General features: G+C 57.7%; 1 protein-coding gene across 4 annotated transcripts in view; it reads right to left on the bottom strand.

Moving 5' to 3' along the window:
* Positions 1–24,573, bottom strand: part of STEAP3 (STEAP3 metalloreductase) — a 43,564-nt gene extending 18,991 nt beyond the window's left edge. For 2 of the 4 annotated variants that reach the window (XM_008258478.4, XM_017342792.3), the window contains exons 1-3: positions 24,377–24,573; positions 3,501–4,000; positions 1,090–1,617 (exon numbers count right to left, since the gene is read on the bottom strand). In XM_008258478.4, the coding sequence (XP_008256700.3) occupies positions 1,090–1,617; positions 3,501–4,000; positions 24,377–24,482 (1,134 nt within the window). In that variant the 5' untranslated portion in view covers positions 24,483–24,573. Of the gene's footprint in view, positions 1–1,089; positions 1,618–3,500; positions 4,001–13,141; positions 13,335–18,850; positions 18,986–24,376 lie in introns of those variants that run through there. The other 2 variants (XM_008258479.4, XM_002712380.5) reach the window with 2 other exon arrangements.
* Positions 24,574–25,629: the final 1,056 nt, after the last annotated feature.

Below are 25,629 nucleotides of genomic sequence, written 5' to 3'. Positions count from 1 at the left end.
CCTGCAGCCTGCCTCCCTCCCCATAGCTGATGGGCCCTCTGCCCTCCCAGGTGCTCCGACCACAAACCCACAGTCATTCTTGAGCACCCTGTCCTTGCTATCAGTGAGTCAAGGTACTCTAGCTTCAAAATATGCCATCAAGTGGGGCTGGAGCTGTGGCTCAGCAGGTTAAGCCTCTGTCTGCAGTGCCGACATCCCATATGGGCGCCGGTTCGAGTCTTGGCTGCTCCACTGCCGATCCACCTCCCTGCTAATGCACCTGGGAAGGCAGTGGAAGATGGCTCAAGTGCTTGGACTCCTGCCCCTGAGTGGGAGAGACGGAAGAAGCTCCTGGCTCCTGGCTTTGGGTCAGCCTGCCTCTGGCCATTGCGGCCATTAGGGGGGTGGCGAATCAGCAGATGGAAGGTCTCTCTGTCTCTCCCTCTCTCTATAACTCTGTCTCTCAAATAAATAAATAAATCTTAAAAAAAAAAATATGCTGTCAGTAGCTTCCTGTTCCTCTGCTCTCACAACCCACTCTCAGCCTCTACCGCCTCACGTGTGGGTTCAGGCACAGCCTCCTTGTGGTCTCCCAGGTTTGGCCCGTGATCCTGTTGCCTGACCTCAGCTGGTGAAAACAGCAGGTGCTCCAACACGCCTCCACTCAAAGCCCTTCGCTGCCTCTCAATCTCCCTTCCTTGGCCTTCAAGGCCCCCAAGCGTGGTTTCAACCGCTGAGCTTGCTGGCTGTTTTGCAACGTGCCAGCTCCCACCAGAGGCCTGGACTCTGCAGGCCATGCTCCCCTGGCCCCGCCCCCACCTGCCTGGCTCCTGCTCACCCATTCCCTACCCAGCAAGGCCTCCCCTTCAGACTACAGCTCAGGTCCAGCCCTAGCCATTAGGGCATTTGAGGAGGAATCCAACAGACAGGAGCTCCCCATCTCTGTCTGTCCCTCTGCCTCTCAAACCAAAAGATGGAGGTAGACAACGCCCAATCCGGACAGAATCCATGCTCCACGTCCGACACAGCCGCACACCTGTGCGTGCTGACCCACCTGGTACCTGGACAGTGATTCTGGACAAGGGTGGGAGGAGGGCGTGGGGTGTGTACCTGCTTTAAGGCCAGGTTGACCAGTTCGTAGCGGTGTGAGCGGCGCAGGGGGAGGCAGAAGCTGTAGAGCGCGTGCAGGGCGGCGCAGAAGAAGCTGAGCAGCCCGATCTGCTTGCGGTGCTGCAGCCAGTGGTCCAGCCAGTCGGGGAAGCGGCGGTACTTGGTGCCCCGCTGTAGCTGCAGGGCAGCCGCCAGCACGCCGGGCAGGTACACCAGCGACAGCAGCACGTAGGCCACGCATGGCAGTGTGGTGTTGACCACGGACACGGGCAGCTTGTAGAACCTGTTCTTGCCCTCTTGCACGTAGGGCTCCAGCACGTCTCGGACGAAGTTGTAGGCATAGAAGCAGACGAAGAGCCCCAGGGCCAGGAGGGTGGGCACCTTCCAGCCCGGGAGGAGGCGCAGGGGCAAGGCCTCCACCTCCCGGGCTGATGCCAGGGAGCCCATGTCCATTGGCATGAAGCCCATGGCATGCGCCATCTCTGAGACCACACGCTTGGCTTCCGGCTGGTTGCCACAGACAGGCACCTGGGAGGAGGTGAGATGGGGGGCGTCACTCGAGGGCAGGGCTCGGCGGGCACCTGAGCCAAAGTCCTCACTGAGCAACTGAAGGAATAGAGGCCCCAAAGGGGCAGGGACCTTTCCAAGTGAGCTGGGGTATTGGCTCACCCTGCTGTGGTCTTCCAGGCTCTGGCCCAGCACTCTCAGCAAAGCCCACTACTCAAGGAGAGAAGCCATTAACAGGGTCTCTTGCTCAGTTCACCAACCTCAGCAAAATGCCCATCAAGGCAGCCACCCAGGGACCCTGGGAACGAAACACATGCCCTGGGAGTTGCTTAGCAACAGGGTTCTGTGTGTGGCTCAGCATGTGCAGCTGTGGCTGTAGCTCCATCCCTCAGTGCAAATATCCCCTCCCATGACATCCCTTGATGTTACAGGGCCATCAGCCAACACACAAGGTCTTCCCCAAGGCGTCCTGGGAAAGCCACTGCTCCCCATGAACCCTCCATGCAGGCACACTGGGGTCCCCACAATCTCCCAGTACTCCATAGTCCTTGCTGACACGGCTAGGGTCCGCCTGGTCTCCTAACACTGACTGAACACCTACTGTGTGCCAGGCTTTACCCATAGGATGCCTCAGCCTTGCTGCAAGCCTGCAGGTAGGTACAATTGCACCCATTTTTCAGATGAGGAAACTGAGGTCCGGGAGCTTTGTTTCTCACTTCTGCAGGTTGTTCTCTCTGCCTGGAAAGAGCCTGGCATGAGGAGGCTCCACCTCAAAGCCTTCTCCAGCCAGCCACCTGCCTGCTCCAGTTCCTCCAGGCCCTGCACTCAACACCTGCCCACTGCTCCTGGTGGACACACGAGTCCCATGATGCAGCCTGCATCTAAGGCCTTGCAGCGAGGAGCTACTGGGCACCTCTGCACTCTCCCACTCTCGATCAGCCTGGCACCAGGGACAAACTTTACTGGTTGAATTTCTTACACACAAGCCAAGTCTGGCATTCTTCCTCCAGGAAAATGCAAGTGGCCTTTTGGAGTTAAAACCCATATAGAAGACATATGGAGTTCCTGGGTCCTGGCTTTGGTGTCAGGTTGTTACAGCTACTGGGGAGTTACAGCTACTGGGGAGTGAATTAGTGGAGGAAGATCTCTCTCTCTCTCTCTCTCTCTCTCCTTCTCCCTCTGCCTTTCAAATAAGTAGATATTAAGAAAAAAATAAAAACAACAACAAAAAAACCACTTCCAGGGCTGGTGCTGTAGCGTAGCAGGTAAAGCTGTCGCCTGCAGTGCCAGCATCCCATATGGGCACCAGTTCGAGTCCCAGCTGTTCCACTTCCGATCCAACTCCCTGGGAAAGCAGTAGAAGATGGCCCAAGTGCTTGGGTCTTCCTGCACCCGCATGGGAGACCCAGAAGAAGCTCCTGGCTCCTTGGCTTTGAATTGGTGCAGCTCTGGCTGTTGTGGCCATCTGGGGAGTGAACCAGTGGATGGAAGACCTCTCCCTCCCTCTCTCTCTCTCTCTCTCTCTCTGCCTCTACTTCTCTCTCTGTGTAACTCTGACTTTCAAATAAATAAATCTTTAAAAAAAGATAACTACTTTCTGAGCCCAATTTCAATCCCAGACAGTAAGAAGCCATCAATGTAGGAAACCCAGCTGCCACAGCTGAAAGAACATGGGTTTCAGAGCCACAGGAACTGGGTTCAAGTCCCAGTGCACCAGCTGTGGGATTCTGAGAAGGTCAGATCATTAACAGGTCTCAGCCTCAGTTTCCTGCTCTGTAAAATGGAACTGTGCAGTGATGGAGACATGGAGATGCTACTGTAGAAAGTGAGGTGTACTAATGGTCCTCAATGAAATTGTGCCATTTATATTTATTAGTAGGACATCTTATTGCCCCAGAACCTACCTGCCTGTTTCCATCCCTCGGGCCAGACTGTAGGGTCCAGGCAGAGATGACGTTGAAGGCCTTGACCACGGTGCAGGTGGGGAAGAGGGAGGCCAGGTACTCAGCGTTGGACTCGTGGTGCCGAAGATGCTCCTGTTCCGTGGGGTTGCTCACGTCCACCAGGATCTTGCCGGTCAGCTGGTCACTAAGACCACACAGCGAGGAGTAGTGCTCCCGGTACACAGCCACGAAGATGACATCCGGGGAGCTCACAGCCTCCTCCTGAAAAGTTACCTGCACCGCATTGGGGAACAGCCCGGCTGACCGCTTGGGGTTGCGGCTTCCTACGACCACGCTGAAGCCGGAGCACACCAGGCGTGTGGCCAGCGAGCGGGCAAAGTCCCCACTGCCCAGGATGCCCACTCTGGGGGCCTCGCTGGGGGCCTCGGCAAGGCTGCCATCGCTGTCCACCAGGCAGCGGCTGATCAGTGGCTTGTCCATCTCTCCTGGCATTGCAGCGGCTGCAAGAGAAGGCGGGCACCTGGTTGGTGAAGGGTTCCTGGGCCAGCCCTCCTTCCCCTCCTTCCTTCTGCCAGTGCAATGGCACAGTGGCCAAAGGTTCACCCAGCAGGTACTCACTGAGAGCTACCCTGCACCAGCACCAGGGGGACGATCTGAGGGCACAGACTCAGGAAGAGGAGGGGAAAGGACCCCTGGGCCCCTCACCCCGTCCCTCCTGCTGAACAAATCTCCTGGGGACAGACTGGCAGGAGTGAGGGTTCTGGAGAAGAAGGGTATGGAATGCCGCGCCCAGTGGTAGGCAGTGCCACACTTCTTTTTAAAAGCAGGGGGCCATTAGCCAGGAGTGACCAAGCACTGTGACCTGCCCATCACTGGGTGTTGTCTGGATGACAGGAAAAAGAAACACGGTTCCTGTGCTGGCTTTCACCTTACATTCTAGAACATGACCTCTCACGCTGTGTCTCAGATGGAGGATGAGACAGGGCCGTGAAGGGGGCCCTAAGACAGGCTGGTGCCCCCAGGATCTCCTTGGTGGAGCCTGTGATGTGAATGGACGTGGAGGAAACCCTGGACCTGGGCACACTCAGACGGGAAAGATTGCATTTGCATCGCCACCAACTTCTAGCCGAAATGTGCAGCTCCAGGCAAGCATACAGGCAAACAACAACCCACAGGAGCATCCACAGTGCCTGTGGGCGCGTCACCAATACTACGTCACGTGACCGGTATCGGCGCATCATTTAATCATAAGGAGTCTCCGAATACTTTTAAAACTCAGCACTATTGTGAAACCACGGTAGGCATTGTCCATGTCCATGTCCCTGAGTTTCGTTACTTAATGTGCTAATATAGAAGCATGCATACTACTTCCATGCATCTTTTCTTTTTTAAGACTAATTATTTGGAGGCCGGCGCCGCGGCTCACTAGGCTAATCCTCCGCCTTGCAGCACCGGCACACCAGGTTCTAGTCCCGGTCAGGGCGCCGGATTCTGTCCTGGTTGCCCCTCTTCCAGGTCAGCTCTCTGCTGTGGCCAGGGAGTGCAGTGGAGGATGGCCCAAGTACTTGGGCCCTGCACCCCATGGGAGACCAGGATAAGCACCTGGCTCCTGCCATCGGATCAGCGTGGTGCGCCGGGCGCAGCACGCCGGCCGTGGCGGCCATTGGAGGGTGAACCAACGGCAAAGGAAGACCTTTCTCTCTGTCTCTCTCTCTCACTGTCCACTCTGCCTGTCAAAAAAAAAAAAAAAAAAAAAGATTAATTATTTGGAAGGCAGGGTGACAGAGACAGAGAGAGAAAGAGATCTACCTACTGGTTCACTTCCCCTAATGTCTGCAAGACCAGGGGCTGGGCCAGGACAGCTCTGCCCGGATAGAGAGGGAGAGGAGGCACTCTGAGGCCTCCACATGGGTTCTCCCATATTTGCTAGCAAGCTGGACCATCCCGAGTAGGCTCTGCCCAAGACACGTCCTCCATCTGTGCTCCCTCCCATCTCCCCGTCACTTGACGCTGAACATGGGGGAGGGGCTCGGATCAGAGCTCTCTACCAACGACAGGACACAGGGCCGCTGGGGTTGGACAGAGCCCAAGAATGGCACAGGTGTGGCCAGGGCTCTTGTCCAGGGGGCAGCTGCCACTCCCAAGGGGAAGCCCAGGGAGGCTTCATGGCAGAGGTAACCGCTCACGATGCCTGGAGAAGTCCAAAGGGTTGACTGCCTCAAAACCAAAGGGAAAACAACCAAAATGAAGAAAGGCCGAGAGGTCCGGACTTTGAGCCTCGTCCACACTGGACCCCAGACTCAGTGTCCCAGGTGGGAAGGGACTGTTGGGGGGTGGACCTAATGTTGCCGTGTAGAACTTGACTCGGACTGGGCTTCCTTTGGGGCAGTGGGAAGCCATGGGCAGGGACTGGGGAACTGGGGCTGACCTGCAGCCCTGCCCCTAACCATCCCTGAGACACTGGAGTCACCCACTGAGCCCCTAACCACGTGGCTCAGGGATCCCCTCCCCCAAAGGCAACTGCAGAGTTGAGGTGGGGATGCAGGTGGTTACAGGCGCGGCTCTGGGCTGGGTTGCTGGGGGCAGCTCACGGTCATGGCCAACCCTTGCCTGCCAGGTGCCTTTAGGCAGGTTGCTTAGCTTCTCTGCTCCACAGTGGCCTCATCTTTAACATGCAGACACTAACTGTCCCTCCATGAGGGGCACTGGCAGAACAGAAGGGACAGTGTGCGCCAGAGCCCGGAGTCAGCTTGCCAGGCAGGTGTGCACATGTGGGAGCCTGTGTGTGCACACTGTCCTCCAAGTCGCAGTGTCTGAGGGCCAGCAGCCCAGGGCGTGCTAGTCCTGAGCAGCCCCCATTGCCTGTCCCTGTGGCCTGAGGGTGAGGACGTGTCCAACCCTGCCTGAGCCGGTGGCAGGCCCTGCCTCCCTGGGGCTTCTATCTATAGAGTGGGTGAGGGGCAGGGAGGGATCAGATGGCAGCCACACATGCAGTCCTCGCACACCTCCCAGCAACTGCGGACAAAAGGGCATGGGGCTGGGGTGTGCCCAAGCTTATCGTCCCCTCCCACTTCCCAGCGGGACCAAAACCAAGGCCGTGTTTGTGGCTGGGAGCCACACCTGGCTGCGGGGCTGGCCGGCCTGTCCTGTGCGCGGTCACGACATGGACTATTTCATGGGCAGCGCACAACCCGCCAGATGCAGAGGGGTCAGACAGCCGACATGCAGACAAGCTGGGCCAGCTCCGAAGCCCAGGGTCTACCCCACCACGCCCCGCCGAAGCCCAGGGTCCCCCCAAGCAGCGTCAGCTTCCCTTCTTTAGAGGTCTCTGCCTCCTCCTCCCTCCCTGCCCGGGCTTCCTCAAAGTTGTCAGTCTGTCTGTCTGTCTGCCCCTTCATGGCCCCTGCTAATTTGCTGCAGGTAAGAAACGTAGCGAGCACACCCTCAAGAAGGTGAAAACACAGCTGCAGAAGGGGAAATGTAGCTTGCAAGTCTGATAAGGGGCTTATTTCTATGTTATATAAAGAGCTCTTGCCACTCAATATTAAAAAGACAACCTACGTGAAAATGGGCAAAAGATTTGCATAGACATTCCTCCAAAGAAGATACAAAGACAGTCAATATACTCAACCTCATCTGTCCTCAGAGAAACGAGGTACAAAGTCACATCCACTAGAACGGCCATAATAAGAGTGATGACAATAATAAAAAGACACAGCCAGTGTCGTGGTGCAGAGGGTTAAGCCACAGCTTGTGATGCTGACGGCCATCCCCTAGCAGAAGGCCGGTTCAAATCCCGGCAGCTCCACTTCCTGTCCATCTCCCTGCTTAATGTGCTCAGAGAAAGCAGCAAGAGATGGACCAAGTCCTTGTGCCCCTGCACCCATGTGGGAGACCTGGAAGAAGCTCCTGGTTCCTGGCTTCAGACTGGCCCAGCCTCAGCCCCAGGTGCTACAGCCATTTGGGGAGTGAACCAACGGATGGAAGTGCCCTTTCTCTCTCCTTCTCTCTTTCTGTAACTTTACCTTCAAAAAAATAAACAAATCTTAAAAAAACAAACAAACGAAAAACAAAAAAACAAAAAACATCGTGATGGTTGCACAACTCTGAGTATACCAAAACCCACTACCGTGCACTTTACATGGGTGAATTGTATGGTGTCTCTCACAGGTCCTGGAGGTCCAGCTGCTATTTTTAAAAACTGTTATAAGAAGAAATGGAAACACCACAGCCTGTTATTAGTGTGTGTGTAAACTAAGAGCAAGCAGGTTTGGGCCGAGGGCTGGAGAACACTCTATGAACTCTACACGTGGATTCTGCACCACAAGTTGGTCCTGCAGCTCCTGCACCTGTTGCCTCATTGGCTTCTACAAGCTCAGGGCTTCTAAGCCAGGTGACCTCCAGAGAGGCGAGGATTTGGTCATCAGCACTACTAGCACCTGCTGTTGTGCAGGAGACGATAGCTTGGGGTAAGTGGTCCCCTTGGCCACAGAGGGCGCTGTGGCATTGGCTCACACAGCTACCCCTCTGTACTACATCACGAAAACAGACAGCTGTGTGGGACCTCATGGGCACTGTGCACAGGCTGGGTGCTGTGGCCTGAGGCCCTAGGCCTGCCCACTGTCAGCTCCTGCTCCCTGCAACATCCAGAGGTCATTCTATCAGTGTAGCGGGCAGCCAGCACACGCTGCACGCAGGCAAGGTGGCAGATAAGGCCAGATGCATTCCCCTCCGGCTTCCAGGCTTCTCCTGTCCCTAATTAGGCAGAGGATCAGATTAATCCTGGCTCTGGGCCAGGCTGTTGCCCTCAGTGCAGCCTTCAGAACATGGATCGATGCACGAGCCAGGGCCTTCGGTAAACTCCTCGGTCAGCCAGCAAGGGCATAGCTTGGAGGCAGCTGGACTCCCACCCTGGCCTGAGCGCTGGCTGGCCAGGCAGCCTGGGCCAGGCACTGTACCTCTCTGAGTCGGTTCCTCGCCTGCGCAGGCGGGTGACGTCACCGACTTTCAGGAGGCGTAGAAGGCATTCTGGGAGATAAGTAAAGTGCCTCTTTCCAGGCCTCTTAAATTCACTCATTTTTCATTTTGTTCCTTCCTTTCGAAGATTTTTTTTTCTCCCTCTAAAACCTTTTGTCTGCATGAAACAGAAATAGATGCGCCTAAATCAATAGCATGTTCTCTGCCGACTGAAAAACCTTACTTAGAAATGTTCTAAAACTCGGGCTCTGAGATAATGGGCTGTGGCCACGTGGCCCCCAAGGTGGCTTGGGGGAAGGAGACGCTGCTGTGTGGCACCCGGGGAGTGGGCAGGAGAGGCAGGGGCAGGGCACCGAGGGACCCCTGCATTCCCATGCCATGGACAGCAGTCTCTGTACCCCCGTGTCTCCTTCCCAGGCCCCACCTCCTCATGGGAGCGCAGTGCTGGGCACCCATCAGACAGAATGGGAGCTGCGTCGGCATGGCCTGGAGGGCTGAAAAGCCTGCTGCTCGGCTCCACGCCTGGAATTTCTTCCTGACGCTGCTGGTCTCAGGGCCACAGCTTGTAAACCACAATAGCAGGTGCTCAATAAAGAATGACACTTGTGGTGTCAAGCCATCTGCATGAGGAACCGGCCCGGGTCCCACTTTTCTGCCCAGGGCCTTAGAGTCAGCCCAGCTTCCCACCTGCCTCCTCCGAGAGGCCCTCCCTGAATACACCCACCCTGGCATCGTCTCTCTCTCTCTCTGCTTTGGGCCTTCAGGGTCAGGTGCACTCGTATGCCTGATCCCTGCACAGCCCTCGGTGGCCCAGAGCGGAGTCTTTCCAATGAGAAGGCAGTGAGAGTCACAGTACCTCTGACACACGCGACTTTGGGCTGGGGGACTAGAGCAGTGCTGGGGGGGGGGGGCATGAAGACCCCTCCCACACCCGCTCACCCCCACTGGGAGGATTGTTCCCAGGGGATCGAGTCTCCTGGCTGACTCAGTTTCCCGATGGCGGTCTCCACTCCCAACTCTTTCCCTACCGCGATTTGACAACCTGCCCCTTTGGAATAGCTCATCACCACCCACCGGCAGAATGGTAGTCAGAGCTGGCTGAGAAGGGGAAGGGGGGGAGGGGAGAGGGCCAGGGGCTTAATGCAGGGGCTGGGGATGCTCCAACTCCAGGGTCTCCACAGCTCACATCCCCAGGGGGAGCCACATTCATTGTGATCCACCTAGAGGGCAACCTCTGGAATTGTGCAGTGCACAGGCCGCTCAGTTTTACTCAACAGTCAGTGCTGCCAGGTCTCTTCCAAAAGGACCCCTCCTCGTGTCATTCCCTGAGAACCCTCCCAAGCACCCAGCACGAAGCAGGGTTCTGGGGCCATGCAAGTGGCCAGCAGACAGCTTCAGGTCAGCTACGCAGTGCAGCAAGGAGCGAAGTGCTGGCATGAGGGGCATGGCCGGTGGCTGCGGGCGTGGGAGTGGACCGGCTTAGCTCAGCTCTGCCCAGGGAGGCCAGGGGCACAAGGGCAGCCAGCTCCTTACGGGCCGGGCCGCTCAATCCCGCCGGGCTGGAGGCCATCAGGCAGCGGCAGCAGCTGCTTCTGCAGCCTCAGCGTCTGGGGTTGGGCGTTTTCTTGCTTTCCAGGGAGACCAGAGCTGCAACGCCTGGGGCCGGTGGGTCTCGCGGGCTTGTGGCTGCCCCACTCCTCCCCTCACCATGGTGCAGGGTTTGCTGAATCAGGGCTGGGCCTCAGCCCTGCTCCCAGGGGAGAAGCAGCCAAGACCCACAGAGGCGGCTCCAGGGATTCTGCCAAAGAGCTCGGCTTGCCTCCCATCCGCGGATGCTCGGGCTCACTTCCCCCTGGTTTGCCCAGGCTTTTCCAGGAAGCTCCTGGGGGGCCCTGGCCTGACCCTTGGCAGTCTCTTGCTGTGGTCTCCAGGGGACTCTGAAGTCCGCTCCCACTCCCCCTGTGTGGGGTGGGGCGCACAGCCTCTTCCCAGCCACCCACCACGGGCCACCTGCGACTCTTCCAAGAGCTGGACGCTGGCTCACTTGCCTATTACCCCACCACCCAGCCGGGGCCTGGCACCTGGCAGGTGTTCAGTTTGCTTCTGTGGCTTGAATGATGGGATTGCCAGATCCTATGCCTGAGGACAAGCAATGCTGCAGCTGGGGTGCCCCTACACCCAGGGGCAGTGAAGTAATCACATCACGAGTGCCTAGCCCTGCAGCTACCCGACGATGCCGGTGGTCCTGGCCAAGCGTTTTGCTATTTGACAAAACTTAACAGATAGCTTGGGCCTGGATGAGTTCAAACTCTGAAGAAAGATATAAAAACACAAACAGGAGCTCTGGTCAAAGTAGAAAACCAAACACCAGATAGGCAGCACGTCGGGGTGCAGCCGGCCATGGGGGCTCCAGGGCTGTGGGCATCTGAGCCAGGGCGCAGCAGGCCTTCTGGGGGGTCCGCCCAGTCTCCTTGGGGTGACTGGCAGATGTGCAGTCTCTTCCCGGGCAGACCTCCCTCCTGCCTGGTCTACCGCCTTGTCCCTGGCCACTCCCTACCCAGATCTTGTGGGCTTTTGTTTTTTTTCCTGCTCAGGTCACAGATTTAATCCTTTTGCCTGCAAAGTCCCTTCTCTCCAAGGAACAAGTGTCAAGGTCCAACAGGAAGGCTCAGCTCCTCTGGAAGGCAGAGTTCATGGGCAATCCTCCCATTCCTTGGCTCCTCTGCAGCACAGGAAACAGGATGGAGCCAGCCCATGGCAGTGGATGGCCAGGGCTTAGCCCCACCCCCAACCCCCATAACCCCCACACATGCTAACCCTACAGCTAACACCTCTGGGAAGAACGACATGGCTTCCCTGACATGCCTCAGTCAGAGACGATGAATCACAGCTTCCATCAAGTCTTTGCTACTTCATGGAGCTGAACTACATGTCCCACAAAGTGGAAAACACATTGCATATCCCTCTGCTGCTCCACACTCTGGCTCAGCAACCCAGGGCGCTGCAGAGCCTCAGCTGTCTCACCCTTGGGACTGCTGCTTGCTCCCTGGCACTATCAGAGAGCACTGGACTGCCTATCTCCAGCCCAGGAGAAGATCAAAATCCAAAATCCCAAGTACACTTCCCACTGCATGCGCAAGGTGAAGTCAGTGAATCCATTGGAAATCGGGGACAGTCTGCAGGGAGGAAAAAGGGGCGGGGCTCTCCTGCGCTCGCAGCCCCACAGCCCGACCACCCCATGTAGAAATCTTGAACACAGGGGGTGGCTGGGCAGATGCCACTCAGCACCCAGCAGAGGCCTGGCCCCGGTGCATAAATGCAGAGAAGTTGCCACGCACGAGGCTGGCGCACCTGCAGCATGACCTGCAGAAGGCTGTCATTACTCCCACTTGGCAGGTGAGCAGACTGAGGGCCAGACAGCTGGGGCAACCTCCTCTAAGCCACAGAGCTTGGGTCTACTGTGCCTCAGTCCCATCCTGTGCCTGCATTCCCGTGGCCGCGGGAGGGGTGAGGGCGTGTGGTGGCCATGGGCATGAGTAACAGGCTGTCACCCGGTCAGCACCAGACTCAGGCATCTGCTCACTTCCTCTCTACGTTCCCTCTACTCTTGGGGCCGCGTGAACTCACATCCTCCAGTCTCCCATTCCCAGGCTGTTTCTGCAAAACTGTGGTGTCTTCCAGCCCAGATACCCTACGCCGGCAGCTCAGTCCCCAGGCCTTGCTCCTCCTGGGTCCTCTCAGGTTTAGGGGTCTGGGAGGCTCCACCTGGCCCTGGGTCCCTCTCCCTCCCCAGCACCTGGGCTTCTACAGCTGACTCAAGGGGATAGACGACAGAGGGTTTGAAAGCCGGTGCCAGTCATGCATCCCAAGAGGTGCATCTGTGTTTTCTCTGGCCATTTTCCCTTTCTGATGGACTCAAACATTTTACATTTTCTGCTGACACCACCTGGAATTGTTATCTAGACATGATTTTTAAAAATCGTTATATTTGTAAAGGGAAGGCCAAGAAGTTGCTGTAAAAGAGAAGGCGGCCCAGGTGCACGCGTGCGCGCACACGCACGGCCATGCAAGCTGGGTCTCAGGGAAGACAGAAGTTTATCACCACACCACTTTGCAAACTAAAAGTGAATGAATAATTTATAGAGCTCTTTACAAACACTGAGATTTTCAAATCATTCTAGAAAAATCCGGTTCAATTACTTGCAGCAGCAGTTCCGTGATAAACCCATGCAGAAATGATTACCAATAAGTAAAATTTATAATCCCCCATGGACCTGCAGTCTACAGAAATGCATCGCGAACATTAACATCTTTGAAAAAAAAAAAAAAACACACACCAGAATGCAGAAGGCTAGTGGCTCTCACTAACCAAAGGCACCGGCTGTGATAAATCCTCAAACTCCTTTCTTTGCAAAGGCTCCTAACAGCCAAGACTCTCTTTCTTCCAAAAGGGGCCAGGGACATGGAGAGATGATACAATTTCTGGCTTTCTTTTAGCAAGAGCCTCATGAGACGACATCCCTTTCCAGGCAGACAAGTTCTCTGGGAGGTGTTGAGTTCTTCCCTCCTCCCTGGAGACACAAGGGCACAGCCTGGAAGGCCAGTGGGTGGTGGCAGTCCGACACTCCCCACACCCCCCGGGACCTGGACCCAGGCAGACTTACCAACGACGGGCAGCTGCGACATCAGGCCGACATGAGGGGCTCCAACCCGGTCCAGCCTGACTTGGGTTCTGACCTGAGGTTTCCCAGGTGTGTGGAGAGCCGGGCTACACCACACATGCACCCCCGCCAAGCAGCCTGCGCTCCAGCTCCCGGCCACAGGGACGGGACCGGGAGTGGTGACTGATGCTTGGTCAGAGAGAGCACTGAGAGAGAGAGAGACGGGCTCTGCCCTGAGACTTCCTGTTTGGGAAGGAAACCTCACTGGTGCTAATTAGTGGCTCAGACTCAAATCCTTCTGCCACAGGAACCGAGGGGGACGGACAGCAGTGCCCGGGATGCATCGAGCGAGTCAATGTCATCCCTCACAGGCAGACACACCCCGCCACACACAGACACAGGAGTGGGGGAGGAAGGGGGCGGAGGCAGAGAGAGAGAGAGAAAGAGAGAAGAGAGAGGTGTTGATTCTTTAGGATACAAAACCCAACATAAGGCTGCAGAAAGTGGTAATCTATCAATTCCTGCAGGGGCGATGTATTGTATGCACCATGGCCTGTTGCTGCTGGCCTTAGTGAGGATTCTGCCAGCTTTGGGGGCTGAGCAGGGCTTCACTGTCCTCTGTACTTGCTACACAGTGCTCATGGTGAGGAGGAAGACAGACAGGCAGACAGGAAGAGCCACAAATACAAGACTACACCACCACAAGGGCAGGGCGTGGATGGCACCGGCCTTCCAGTCCACCCTGCAGGCCAAAAGGGGTTGGGAGGCTTGCAGGCTCTTTTGTCAGGGAAATCACGCCAGGGCTGCGTTGCTTCCGTCTGCCTGCGGAAAAAGCAGGGTGGCTCCGCGCAGTCCCAGGCACCGGCTGGCCGGCCGCGCCCCACCAGGCTGTGGGCAGTCTCACTCTGCTATGACCAACAACCCCGGCAGGGGGCACGTGGGTCTTTGATGGCTGTGGCCCCTATGGTCTGTCTCTCCTACTCAAGCGACGCCTCCTGTGGGCGGGTGCGGGTCCTCAACTCTTCCTGGAGCCCAGCACGGGCGGCCAGGATGCAGAGCCTGCCTTCCCCAGCCCCTGGCCCTCTCCACCTGGGCAATGCCACCGCTTCTACCTTAGGTCCCGGCCCATCCAAATCCCTGCGTCCTGGAGGACGCAGCCTAAGCTCCTGGTGCTTAGGGCACCTCCTCTGTCCCCAACCACCTCTCCCTGTGTGTCGCTGGTGCATGTCCCTAGACAGACCGGGTGTGAATTCAGGTCCAGCCTTGTACCAGCAGCAGGACAGTGAGCAGGCTGCTTTTCTGCTCTGCTCGGATGAGTGTGAACCTCCTTCAAGCCCATGTTACTGGGAATCGTCCTTGTTTGCACCTGCCCTGCTCTGCTGAGGGCCACTCCCCACACGGGGCCCCCGAACCGCACTCCCTCTGCTGCTGTGGCTGCTCCACTGTCACTTGGCACTGTCAGCTATGGGCAGGGCCCTGGGTGCCCTCGCACCGTGCTCTGCTCACCAGGAGGCCCTGGACACTGATTGAGCCACTGGGGCTCATGCAGTGTGGACAACCACTGGTAAACACTTGGACCCACCAGAGACATCTGGAAGCTTACAAGGCAGCTTCCTAGCACCCCTGATTCAGCAGGTGGCAGGGCGGGGAGGCACTCGGTACTCTGTGTTCCAGTAAGTGCCCCTGGGTGGGTTCCAGACCCCTTGGGAGAAGCTCCCAGTGGGGGAAACCACGCTTCCTTAGGAAAGCAAACCCGCCAGTCCCATGGACAGAAGCTCTCGAGCTCCCCACAGGTCCTGGAGGGCTCCCGGTGGGCGGTGGCACCTGCTTCCAAGGGGGGGGGGTCTCAACTGGAGCTCCCCTAATTCTGGGAAGCCCCTTTCCCTTCTGCATTCCACGCATAGCCACAGCAGATACGGTCACACGGGAGGACAAAAGGCAGCCGCGCAGGAACTCACAGCAGATGGGTGTTGCAGGGTCCCCCAACTCCAGCCTTCTGATCCAGGAACACCATCAGCACAGGTCTTTCCCAGATGGAAGCCCACCCATTCCTGGCCCCCTCCCCCATCATAATCCCTGGCTGCCAGGCCCAGCGCGGGCTCACCCCTTCCCTCCCAGAGGCAGCTACCTCCTCATTCTGGCCAATCTGGAGCCACTGCCAAGGGCCAGCCACAGAAAGCCTTGGTCTCACCACCCACAGCTGCCCTGGGCCTTGCTCATACTCAGGCTGGGGCTGATTTGCTGGGTGACGTCCCCCACCCCCTTTCCCACTCCGTCCAGTGTGCTGCTGACCACGTGCAGACTTGGCTGGTCACCCAGAGAGCCTACACATGATGACAACAAGCCCACGTGGCCTGGCAGTCACTCCCCAAGCTTTGTGTGAGCGCGGTTAATGGGAAGGGCCACGCCTCCTATCCTACGCCCGTCGTGCCAGCTGTGGGAGCCCTGTTGGCTGCAGGTGAACCGAGAGGCTCCACCCACCACATGAAGCTTAGTAGGCCTACCCCCCAACGCCCAATTATGCCCAGGATCAGTTTTATCACCTTGGGGTTGGCTTTTCCTCCCCAGTTTCATCTCCTAAATCTGATAACTCAAGAAGGCTTAAAAGGGGCTGCTTGCTTAGATCCCACCTGGCTCTCATTAAGCAGGAGACAAAGACAGGGCTAAGCCTCTGGCTGATTGCAGAGCAGTCCTCGCCCACCTGCTGCCTGGCCTGCAGGTGACCATGGTGACGCACGAGGACAGCCTGATTGGGAAGTGTTGCGAACTAAGTAATTCTCCAGCGACAGGGAGCTCACGCTGCCAGAGTGCTGAACCCTGATCTAATCAGAGATGAGTTCACGGTGAGCGGCCACACCTGAAGAGGAGCGAAAGCTGCCTCTAGGCTCAGGAGCAGGAGCTTCTGATTCATTCACTTGCTATCCTGCCTCCGGCCCTGAAAGCAGGCACCATGGACACGGCCTCCAGCTTGGGGGATGGTAGGGGGAGGAGACTTTCTACTTTCCAATAGGGGCTCACTTTAGCTGGGGTTCCTGGGTCTCACCCATGCTGCTCCCTCACTTGTGTTCAGAAATATTCAGAGGGTACGGGTGTGACACGCATTCTGCCAGGAGGCCCCTCTTACTGCAAGGGGCCATGCTTGCTGGACAGGCCGGTGGGCCTGCAGGCAGGGGGCAGGGGGATGAAGTGAGGCTTCTGTGGCTGAATGTTTGGATACCACCTAAAGTGCTCCCTCCCAAATAGGAAGGGGCTGGCAGAACAGAGTGGGCGTGGAGAAGATGCACCTGCTGCCTCTGCCCCGCCCCCGCCCTCCGTTCCCCCCACCCCCAGGAGGCAGCAAGAGTGCCAACTTGGCCTTGGGGATTTAATGACTACTTCAACTGGCAAACTTGCTTCTTCTAGATCAAGAGGCCAAGTCCAATCCTGGTCCAGATGCTGGAAAGTATCTCATGGCATGCTCGACTTCCTGCCCAGCCCAGGAAGAACTGACCAGGCTCGCTAGGGAGGGCAGGAAGGGGTGGATGCAGCCTCACCTGGAAGGCAAGGGAACCCCACGTCCCTGAATGGCCTGCTTCCCTCCACCGCCCTAACCTGCCGCCCCAGCCCGCTGAGGTTTTCATTTGTAGGCTGCACGGGGAAGGAAGCAGGTGCACAAAGTTCTTTCTCCAGGCTGGGAAGCATCAACCAAGACACTGAGCTGAGCACCCTGGGACTTGGCGCCGAGGCCAGCTCTGCGGCGGACAAGGGGACCCTGGAGACTGCTTCCTGGGCCTCCGTTGCCTTCTCTAGGGAACTGAAGGGTTCAGACTGGAAGAGCAATGAGCCTGGAAGGGTCCCAGCTAAGGGCTCTGATGTTTACTGTGCCCCTGCACCTCCGCACGCTATACAATTAGCACCCCCTGCCCCCACCAGGCGGCCATTATCCTCCCTGTTTTACAGAGCTATCATGTTCCAAGTCCTTGGCAAGGTTTTGCAGATGAAGAAATGCCGTTCAGAGAGCTGGGAATGGCGGGTCCCTGGGGCTCCAAAGCCAGGCTCTCTCCTCTACAGTCAGCTGCCTGCTCCCTACCCAGCCAGCGCTCAGGCAGGCAGCTTCCGACTTGAGCTCAGAACTTTCCCTTTTTAACTGCCTGAAGCCCCACCCTGCACTCTGATCTCTGATAAGCCCAGAGAGAGAGAAGGCCATGGAACAAGCAGGACAGGAAACACGAGCAGGAGAGGAACCTACATGTTGGACATCTCCAGGCTGGAGAGTACACATCTGTGGTCCCAGCTCGACCAGGCCAGGTCCTGGGGACCTTAGCAGGGGAACAGGTGGCCCTGCCTGAGCTCTCTACAGGCCCCGAGGCCAGCATGACTACGTGCCAACTCTGTCCTGTCTTCCCAGGTTGCCTGCCTGAGGCACTTGCCCTTAGTTCACAGCCTCCTTGAGCAAACCTCCTTCCCTCACCTTCCTCCCAGTGTCACCACCTGCCCCACTACACCCATTCACTCATCAGACTTAGGCACCTGCTCCCTACCGGCCCCTCTGCAGGGCGCCAGAGTCAGAGGTGAGTAAGACACAGCGTAGGCTCTCTGGGTGCTCCTGGCTGACTGGGACATGGGCATCTGTAGTTTTAACAGACCTTGAAAGTAACTGAGGGGGCCCACCCAGGTGAGACCCTTTCGTCTGTAGACAACCTGGTTCCCAGCAGGTAGGCTGGGACTCCGTAAGCTGCCTGGATTCTCTGAGGACAAGACCTGTCTCTCTCCCCAGGAGAGAGCTGCTGAGCCAGACACACCTGGGTTCAAATCCAACTCTGCAGCTTGCTAAGGCGTACCCTTGCAGTCTTTCTGAGGCTCGGTTTCCCTATCTGCCCACACAAGACAGCAATGGCGCCTTCCTGTTGTCCTTAACGGGGATGTTGTATACCAAGCCTCAGCCGGCTGCCCAGCACACTCCTTATCGTGCAAGAAACGCTTGCTATTAATTTTACCATGGCCACATGGTAAAATACGCCTCCGGGCGGTATTTCCAGAACCCACCTCGGAGGCGGGATGCTGGGAGGCCTCGGGGTGCCCCCTGCCAGGGTTCCAGTTGCCCTGGGCCCCCATGCGAGTGCGCCTTCCCTTTCATCTGCCCAGTGTGACCAGCCACGCCTCCCCGGGCAGCCCGTCCCCAAATTTCGGGGAAATGAGCCAGACGGGGAACTTTGCCGGGAAGAGCTCTGCGGGCAAAGGCAGCGGAACACAGAGCAGCCCGGGTTGGGCGTCCCCGCCCCCGCCCCTGCCCCTCGGTGGCTGGGAGTCCTGGCCAGGAGGATCCATGAAGGTCGCTCCCAGGGCTGCCGACCCCGGGGACGGGCGGGCCAGGGCAGCGGGGCACCGGGGACCTGTGGCTCAGCAGGGACCGCCACGAAGGGCGCTGCCTTCAGCTCGCTCGCCTCGGCACGCCCGCTCCCCACTAGTTCCTCCCCGGCCCTGCCGACCCCGCCCAGTGCAAACGACTAACGTCTCCCGAGGAGCAAGCGCAAGGGCTGAGACACCCGCGCCCCGGCTTTGCCGCCGCCGGGCGCACGTGGCGCGGTCCCAGGGGGGCGGGGGAGGCGTCCAAACTCGTGGCGGCGCCCGGGCTCCGCGCGCGCGGATGGCGCAGGGTGCAGCCGGGTGGGCTCCGGGGCTGGGGTCCCGGCACAGCCTAGAGCTGCACGGTGACCAGGGAAGAGCACTCACCTCTGCGGCCCGCCGCTCAGAACAGCGGTGGCGGCGGCTGCAGGTCCGCGGCGGAGGCGGTGGCTGGGCTCCAGGCTCCTCCTCTCCGCGTGCCCCACCCACCCATGAGGGCCGGACCTGCCCGGGAGGTGGCTGCCCGCCAGCCCGCCGCTGCTTATCCGGCTCAACCACCTTCCGGGGGCACAATCCGGTAGCCCAGGGTCCCTAGTAGCCGCCCCGCTCGGAAACTCCGGCGACCACCCTCCCTCTCCGGCCCAGCCCTTCGCGACACTTCCTCATACGCACGTGGCTAAAGTGAGCCGAACTCCGAGACCCCTCTTAACCCGGAGGAGTGCAAGCCTGGGCAAACTCTGATGCCCCACTCCCACTCCTTAACCCGAGGAGCCTATGTCCATTCTTTGAACAGCAGTTGAGTGGCAGACCAGGGGCGCAGGGGTGGGGCGAGGCCGCCAGACCACGGGGTCCTTCCCTGTCAACAAGGCTGCATGCAGGCCCTTGTGGCCCTGGGGCCATCTGGAGCCGGGAGCTAGTGGGCGGCCTTAGCATCCAGGAGCTGCTGACCGCACTGCCTCAGTGTCTAGACCTTGGGGGCTCCAAAACCCCACCCTGCCCTTGAGAGGTGCACCTGCCCTGGGCACTGCTCCCCGCCCCTCACCTGGCGGCCTGCGGTGCGCTGAGCTGGGAGGAGTGCTCTTGGCTACCTCTGGAGAGACCTGGGCAGTGGGCTGAAGCCCTGACTCATCTAGGGCTGCTCTGGCTGCTGAGATGGCCCCTCCCTTTACAGGTGGGACACAGACATGGGGGGAGAGACAGGGGCGGGGGCTTTGATAATTAAGGAGGGTGCTGAATTCACCCAGCTTCTGGAAGGCCGGGGAGAGGGAGTTTCCCGGCCCTTAGGAGGCTTCTGGAATACTCCTGAAGCAGGATGCAGATTGCATTAGCCCCGGATAAGTAGCTGCAGGTTATTCTTCAGAAGTCTTCGGATCCTATTTTCCAGGAAACCAACCTGTGTTGGGCAGATAAGACCAAGAGAGGCCAGAGGCAGGGGGCCGGGGCCTCAGGAATAGCTCACAGTCGGACCCCAAGAGGCAGGCAGGGTGTGGGGAGAGGAGAGATGGGTTGGAGAGACTGCTGTGAAGGGCCTCTCCTCTGTTCTTCCACCTGCTGCAGCCTCTGTGAGCAACTCCCCCCTCCCACTCACCTCTCTGCCTCTGGCTTTGAGTGCCCTCCCCTGCCAGCTCTCAGTTCAGCCAGAGCCCAAGGCCCAGAGTCTCTGCTGCCTCTTAAGGAGCCTGCAGCCCACTCTGCCATGGGGTGACACCCACTCTGAGCTCCTAGGTCCTTCATCATTCGCTGTGCCAAGCAGTGCTGGGGACGCAGGTGTCCCATGCTGGCCACTGGCCTGGGGAAGCCAGGTCTGGCCAGTGGCCTCTGCAATGGGTTGCCATCTTTTGGAAGACCAGAACCAGTTCCTAGGCCCCTCTGTCACCACTAGCACAGTGCCCCTGCTCACACAACACACACAGAGGAGTTCTTTAAATAACTGCTGTGGCTGATGGGAGTCTCTGAGTGTCCTTCCTGGGGTACCAGTGGAAGGCACAAGGAGATGGAGCTGGGGAAATGAGGGTGCTGGGAGGTCATCCAGCATCCTGGGTGGGATCCTAGGAGCCTTCTAGCATCCCTGGGATATGGTGAGTTTCTCTGGGTGGGGGGGCTCCCCATGAGTTGGAGAGAGAGTTTAAAAGCTGAGCTGGCAGAGGTCTCCAGAGGATTGCTTTGGGGGGCCGCATGGGCTTGTGCTAGAGAACATTGAGGGGCCCCTGAAATGCACAGGTAGGCCTGCTGGGACCCACAGGCCTTGGTGGATGGAGCTCTATCCTGCTGCTGGCCTTTGGGGGCACGCCTGTGAGCCATGCCTCGGGGACTCTGAGTGCCCTGCGTGTGACCTTGTCACACCTGGCGCAGGAACTGTGGAAGTCTGAGGATTGAATTCTCCCAAGCAGAGGAGCTTTCTCCTGCTCCAGGAAGCCAGGGCCTGTGCCCAGATTGGTTGAGAACTGCTCAGGCCAAGGGTGGGGTGGGCAGAGCCTTCCCTCTAGCATGTTGGCAGATCCGATTACTCCTCTGCTGCTCAAAACCCTCCCAGCGCTCCCCAGGGCTCTCAGAGCAAAATCAAGTGTGGAAGGGCTGTCGGGGCCGGCCTGGCTGCTTCCTGTGCCCTCCTCTGATTGTCCTGCCCGCCAATCATATCAGGTCAGACAGCCCTCGCTGCTCCCTCTGCTTGACCCCAGGTGTCCCGCAGCCCCTCGCTTCCTCCTTCAAGTCAGTGCTGAAACATCATCTCTGTGACACCCACCCTGGTCACCCCATCCCTCACCCATGCTCCCAACTGCTGTGGTTTGCGTCCTGTTGGGATTTAATTGCCAGTGCAAGGTTACTGGGAGGTGGGCCAAAGGTCACAGGGACACTGCCTACATCGTGAATGAGGGCTGTTACTGTGGGGTTGATTTAGCTCTCTCTCTCTCTGTCACTGTGTTATGATGCAAGTGAGACCCCCGCCCGATGCAGCCCCATAATCAGTTTCCAGCACTGAGACGCAAACATAAACATTGAGTTTTCTGTTGTAGCAGCGGGAAACAGCCGAGACACGAACACACTGTGCCTTTGTGCGCTTGCTGTTTAGCAACCATCTTCCCCCATGGAAAAGCGAGCTCCTCATGCAACATTTTTTCTCCTCTTACTCACCCCCTGTGTATTGTTATTGCCTAGAGCAGGGCATGGCACATAGTAGATGCTCAGAAAAATAAACCAATGGCCGTGTTTCAAAACGTTCATGGAAAACAGAACTAAAAGATTCAGTTTCTTTTGGTTCAAAGATCTTTGAGATTCAACAGTGCCCAGCAAGAGAATCTAGACTCCCACTGTGGCTCAATGGAAGAGGGATATTGTTTACTGTGGGCTTCTTGGCTTGATCCAGCATGCATAGGCCAGGACAGAGCCCATCCATCTCACAAAATATTCTAGTTGATTATTAAAATGAGATGGTCACAGCTGTAACTCTGACTTTCAAATAAATAAATCTTTAACTTTTTATTTTTTATTTTTTGACAAGCAGAGTTAGACAGTGAGAGAGAGAGAGACAGAGAGAAAGGTTGGTTGAGAGAAAGGCCATTGGTTCACCTCCCAAATGGCTGCTACTGCTGGCGCGCTGCACCAATCCGAAGCCAGGAGCCAGGTGCTTCCTCCTGGCCTCCCATGCGGGTGCAGGGCCCAAGCACTTGGGCCATCCTCCACTACCTTCCTGGGCCACAGCAGAGAGCTAGACTGGAAGAGGGGGAACCGGGACAGAATCCGGTGCCCCAACCGGGACTAGAACCCGGGGTGCCGGCGCCGCAGGTGGAGAATTAGCCAAGTGAGCCATGGAGCTGGCCAATAAATAAATCTTTAAAAAAATGAGATGGTCACAGACAGTCGTGTGCCCCCATGTACTGTGAGAGTCCTGCCAGCAGTCAGGCCCCCTGGATCTGGTGTTGCATGAGCCAAGTGGGCTCAGGCTATGGCCCCAGAGAAGCAGCCACTCTCCCATGCTGCCATGACCGGACACCCTGAGACTCCTCCTAGCTCCTGGGATGCAGGAAGCTGCCCCCGTAAATGAGAGAGGCAGGAGTCTGCGCTCTGAGTGCAGGTTCCTGCCGGTGATTCAGGCCCATGGAGGAATTGCTTTTGCCATCACCTTGAGCCAAGGTTAAAACCACACCAGCCACACCCGGAGCGGAAGCAGGGAGCAGCCCTGCGAAGGGTCTTAGGCGAGCTGGCCGAAGTGTGCATGGGGCCTGGGAGGAAAATTTCCAGGCTGCGTTTTTCTCGGCACATAGCTGGGAAGCAGCGTCATAGATAGCATGGCTGTGTACAAGCTGTGTCTTCTGGGGGCTGGAACCGCCTCTCCCCCATGCACACCCAAAACCTCCCTGCGCCCGAGTGGAGTAACAGTCTGCAGTGGCACCAGGCTGCCCTCCTTCCGCCCGCTGTTGAAACCTGAGCTCTCTGAGCCCAGTGTAGGATCCCTGCAGCCACAGGGAAGGAAGCTTCACCTGTGGCCAGCACAGACTGTGGAGAAGTTTCTAAAGGCAGGGGTTCAACAGAGCATGGGGGCCGGGCTGAACACCACCAGCTGCCCTTCTAACGGGGTTCCCTCGGCACACAGTAGGTCCCAGGAAACGTTTGTGTCAGATCCAGGGTCTTGGATGGGGACCAGACCCAGGTGGCCAACGGGAAGGTAGGGGCATTTTCTCCACCTGGGAGCAGGTTCATCCTATCTGTGTGCGCTAATCCAGCACCGCCTTCTCAGTTGGGGAGGATTCTAAAGGCCCCAGACAGAAGTCTGGGCATTAGTCCCTCGCACCACCCCAGGGGTGGTGCCCTCTGGCTTGGGCGGTTTCAGAACTTCAGACTGTCAGGCCTGCCCCGGGCCCCCTGGGTCAGATGCCCCTGGGGAATTATATTGCACACTGAAGCTGGAGAGATGCTGAGTCCATAGCAAACTGAACACCTGGGTCAGGGTAGACGGATAGAAACCCTGAGCCCCGCACCGCTCACTCTTCCCAGACTGAGAGTCCAGATTTTTCTCTTCCCTTTCTTAGGGTCCTTGTGAGCTGAAGAGCCTCATTTCACCTGCTTCCGGTTGTCCAGAAATATGGGGTAAGCGATTTGACCCTCTGCAACACTCAGTACCCAGCAGACAAAGCTCAAAGCACTAAAAAATACTCCAACACAAGCAGGCTTTCTCCTTTCCAATAGCTGAGCACATTTCCCTCGTCACCATAGCGGCTGGGAAGCTCACACTCATGCACACGACTATATTATTTTGATCAAACACATTTAAATTCTACTTTCTTTCCCCCCAGTCCAAGGCTTTTCTGTACCTGGACTACTAGTAGTAGTAGCCTTTTGGGCTTTTCATGGTAAGCTGTCTCAAGTGGCCTTTGGAATAAGCCGACCGTGTAAGCAGAACAAATAGGGTGGCCGGCGTCTCGGCTCACTAGGCTAATCCTCCACCTAGTGGCGCCGGCACTCCGGGTTCTAGTCCCAGTCGGGGTGCTGGATTCTTTCCTGGTTGCCCCTCTTCCAGGCCAGCTCTCTGCTGTGGCCCGGGAAGGCAGTGGAGGATGGCCCAAGTGCTTGGGCCCTGCACCCCATGGGAGACCAGGAGAAGTACCTGGCTCCTGCCTTCAGATCAGCGCGGTGCGCTGGCCGCAGCGCGCCAGCCATGGTGGCCATTGGAGGGTGAACCAACTTACTATCCACTCTGCCTGTCAAAAAAAAAAAAACTAATAGGGTATATCTGTGCACTGTGGTGGGCAATCCTCCCTCTCTGCACCCCCTCCCCCTCCCCCGTGCCTGTCGTGATCTTGCCACATCCTCTGCTGCATTTTGAGAAAAGGACAGAGAGGCTTGGAGATGGATGCATCCTTGGACTTGACCAAGGTCCTCAGCCCAGATCCTCCCTGCCCAAAGAGGCCAGCTTACCAGGTCTGGTGTTTGAGGCGCTGTCCTGGGTGTTAGGTGACTCTCCACAGCCCAGACCAGGGACCGTGGGGCAGGGGCCCAGAGCTCCAGGAGCCTCCTCTGCCATGTCTGCAGGTGTGCTGCTCCCTCCACTGCTGGGACCCCCGGCTGGGTGCCTGGAGCTCACTCAGCACGGTGACCAGTGTCAGCCAAGGCTCAGGGACGAAGCCCCACCCAGCATAGGCGGGGCAAGCCGGTCACTGGCCTCAGGGTCTGCAAACACTGGAAGGTCAGGGGCAGAGATAAGGCCTCCCTCCAGGGCAGGGGATGTCTTTGCCACCTGCCTGGTTCTTGTTGGTGTTGGCCCCCACGGGGAGGCGAGGGAAGAGAAGTGACATTTGGTGACCTTGAGGCAAGCACTGGGTGACATCGAGAGCACTCTCCTTTTTTATTTATTATTGGTTTGAAAAGCAGAGTGAGAGAGAGAGAGAGAAAGAGAGAGATCTTTCATCCGCTGGTTCACCTCCCAAATGGCTGCAACGGCTGGAGCTGGGCAAAGCCAAAACCAGGAGCCAGGAGCTTCTTCCGGATCTCCCACGTGTGTGCAGGGGCCCAAGGTTTGGATCATCTTCCACAGCTTTCCCAGACCATACCATGGAGCTGGATCAGAAGCGGAACAGCCTGGTCACCTTTACTCCCCACGAAGTCCCTGCAACGTGAGTCAGGTCAGCCCTGCGTCACCAAGGAGGAGGCAGTGACTTGCTGACCTGGCGCAGTGAGGAAATGGCAGAGTTTGCATCTGAGCCAGGTCTCCCTCACTCCAGATCTCCCGCTTGCTCTGCTCCTGTAGGTACAGGGCTGCCCGAGGGGGGAGGGGGGTGCTGTGGCCCGCCCCGCACACCTGAGTCACCTCCCTTAGTGCCCAGGATGGGACCAGCCAGGGGTGAGCACCCTGCAGATGCAGTCCACGCTGCGTGGCTGGAGGCAGCTACATGAGGGGCTTTGCTCCCAAACACTGCTCATGGTGCACCTGGCCTGCAGGGGGATGACAGCCCTGTGTTGTGTCCATTTGAGACCTGCACAGCCGGAAGCAACTGTAGGGAATGCCAGGTAAGTCACCAAGAGTCTCCTTCTGTCTGGCACCCAAGGGAGCCAACGTCCCAGAGCCATCTTTGGTCATTTGCTGCCTAAGGGAGAAACCAATTCCCTCCCTTTTCTCTTGCATTCTAACCTTGGGACTAGCCGCACACTTGCAATAAAAAAAAAATGCACCT

The sequence above is a fragment of the Oryctolagus cuniculus genome, chromosome 3, assembly GCF_964237555.1.
Source record: "Oryctolagus cuniculus chromosome 3, mOryCun1.1, whole genome shotgun sequence".
NCBI classification, from domain to species: domain Eukaryota; kingdom Metazoa; phylum Chordata; class Mammalia; order Lagomorpha; family Leporidae; genus Oryctolagus; species Oryctolagus cuniculus.
The sequence above is the reverse complement of the archived record's forward strand: the minus strand, read 5'-3'. Positions and strand labels throughout refer to the sequence as shown.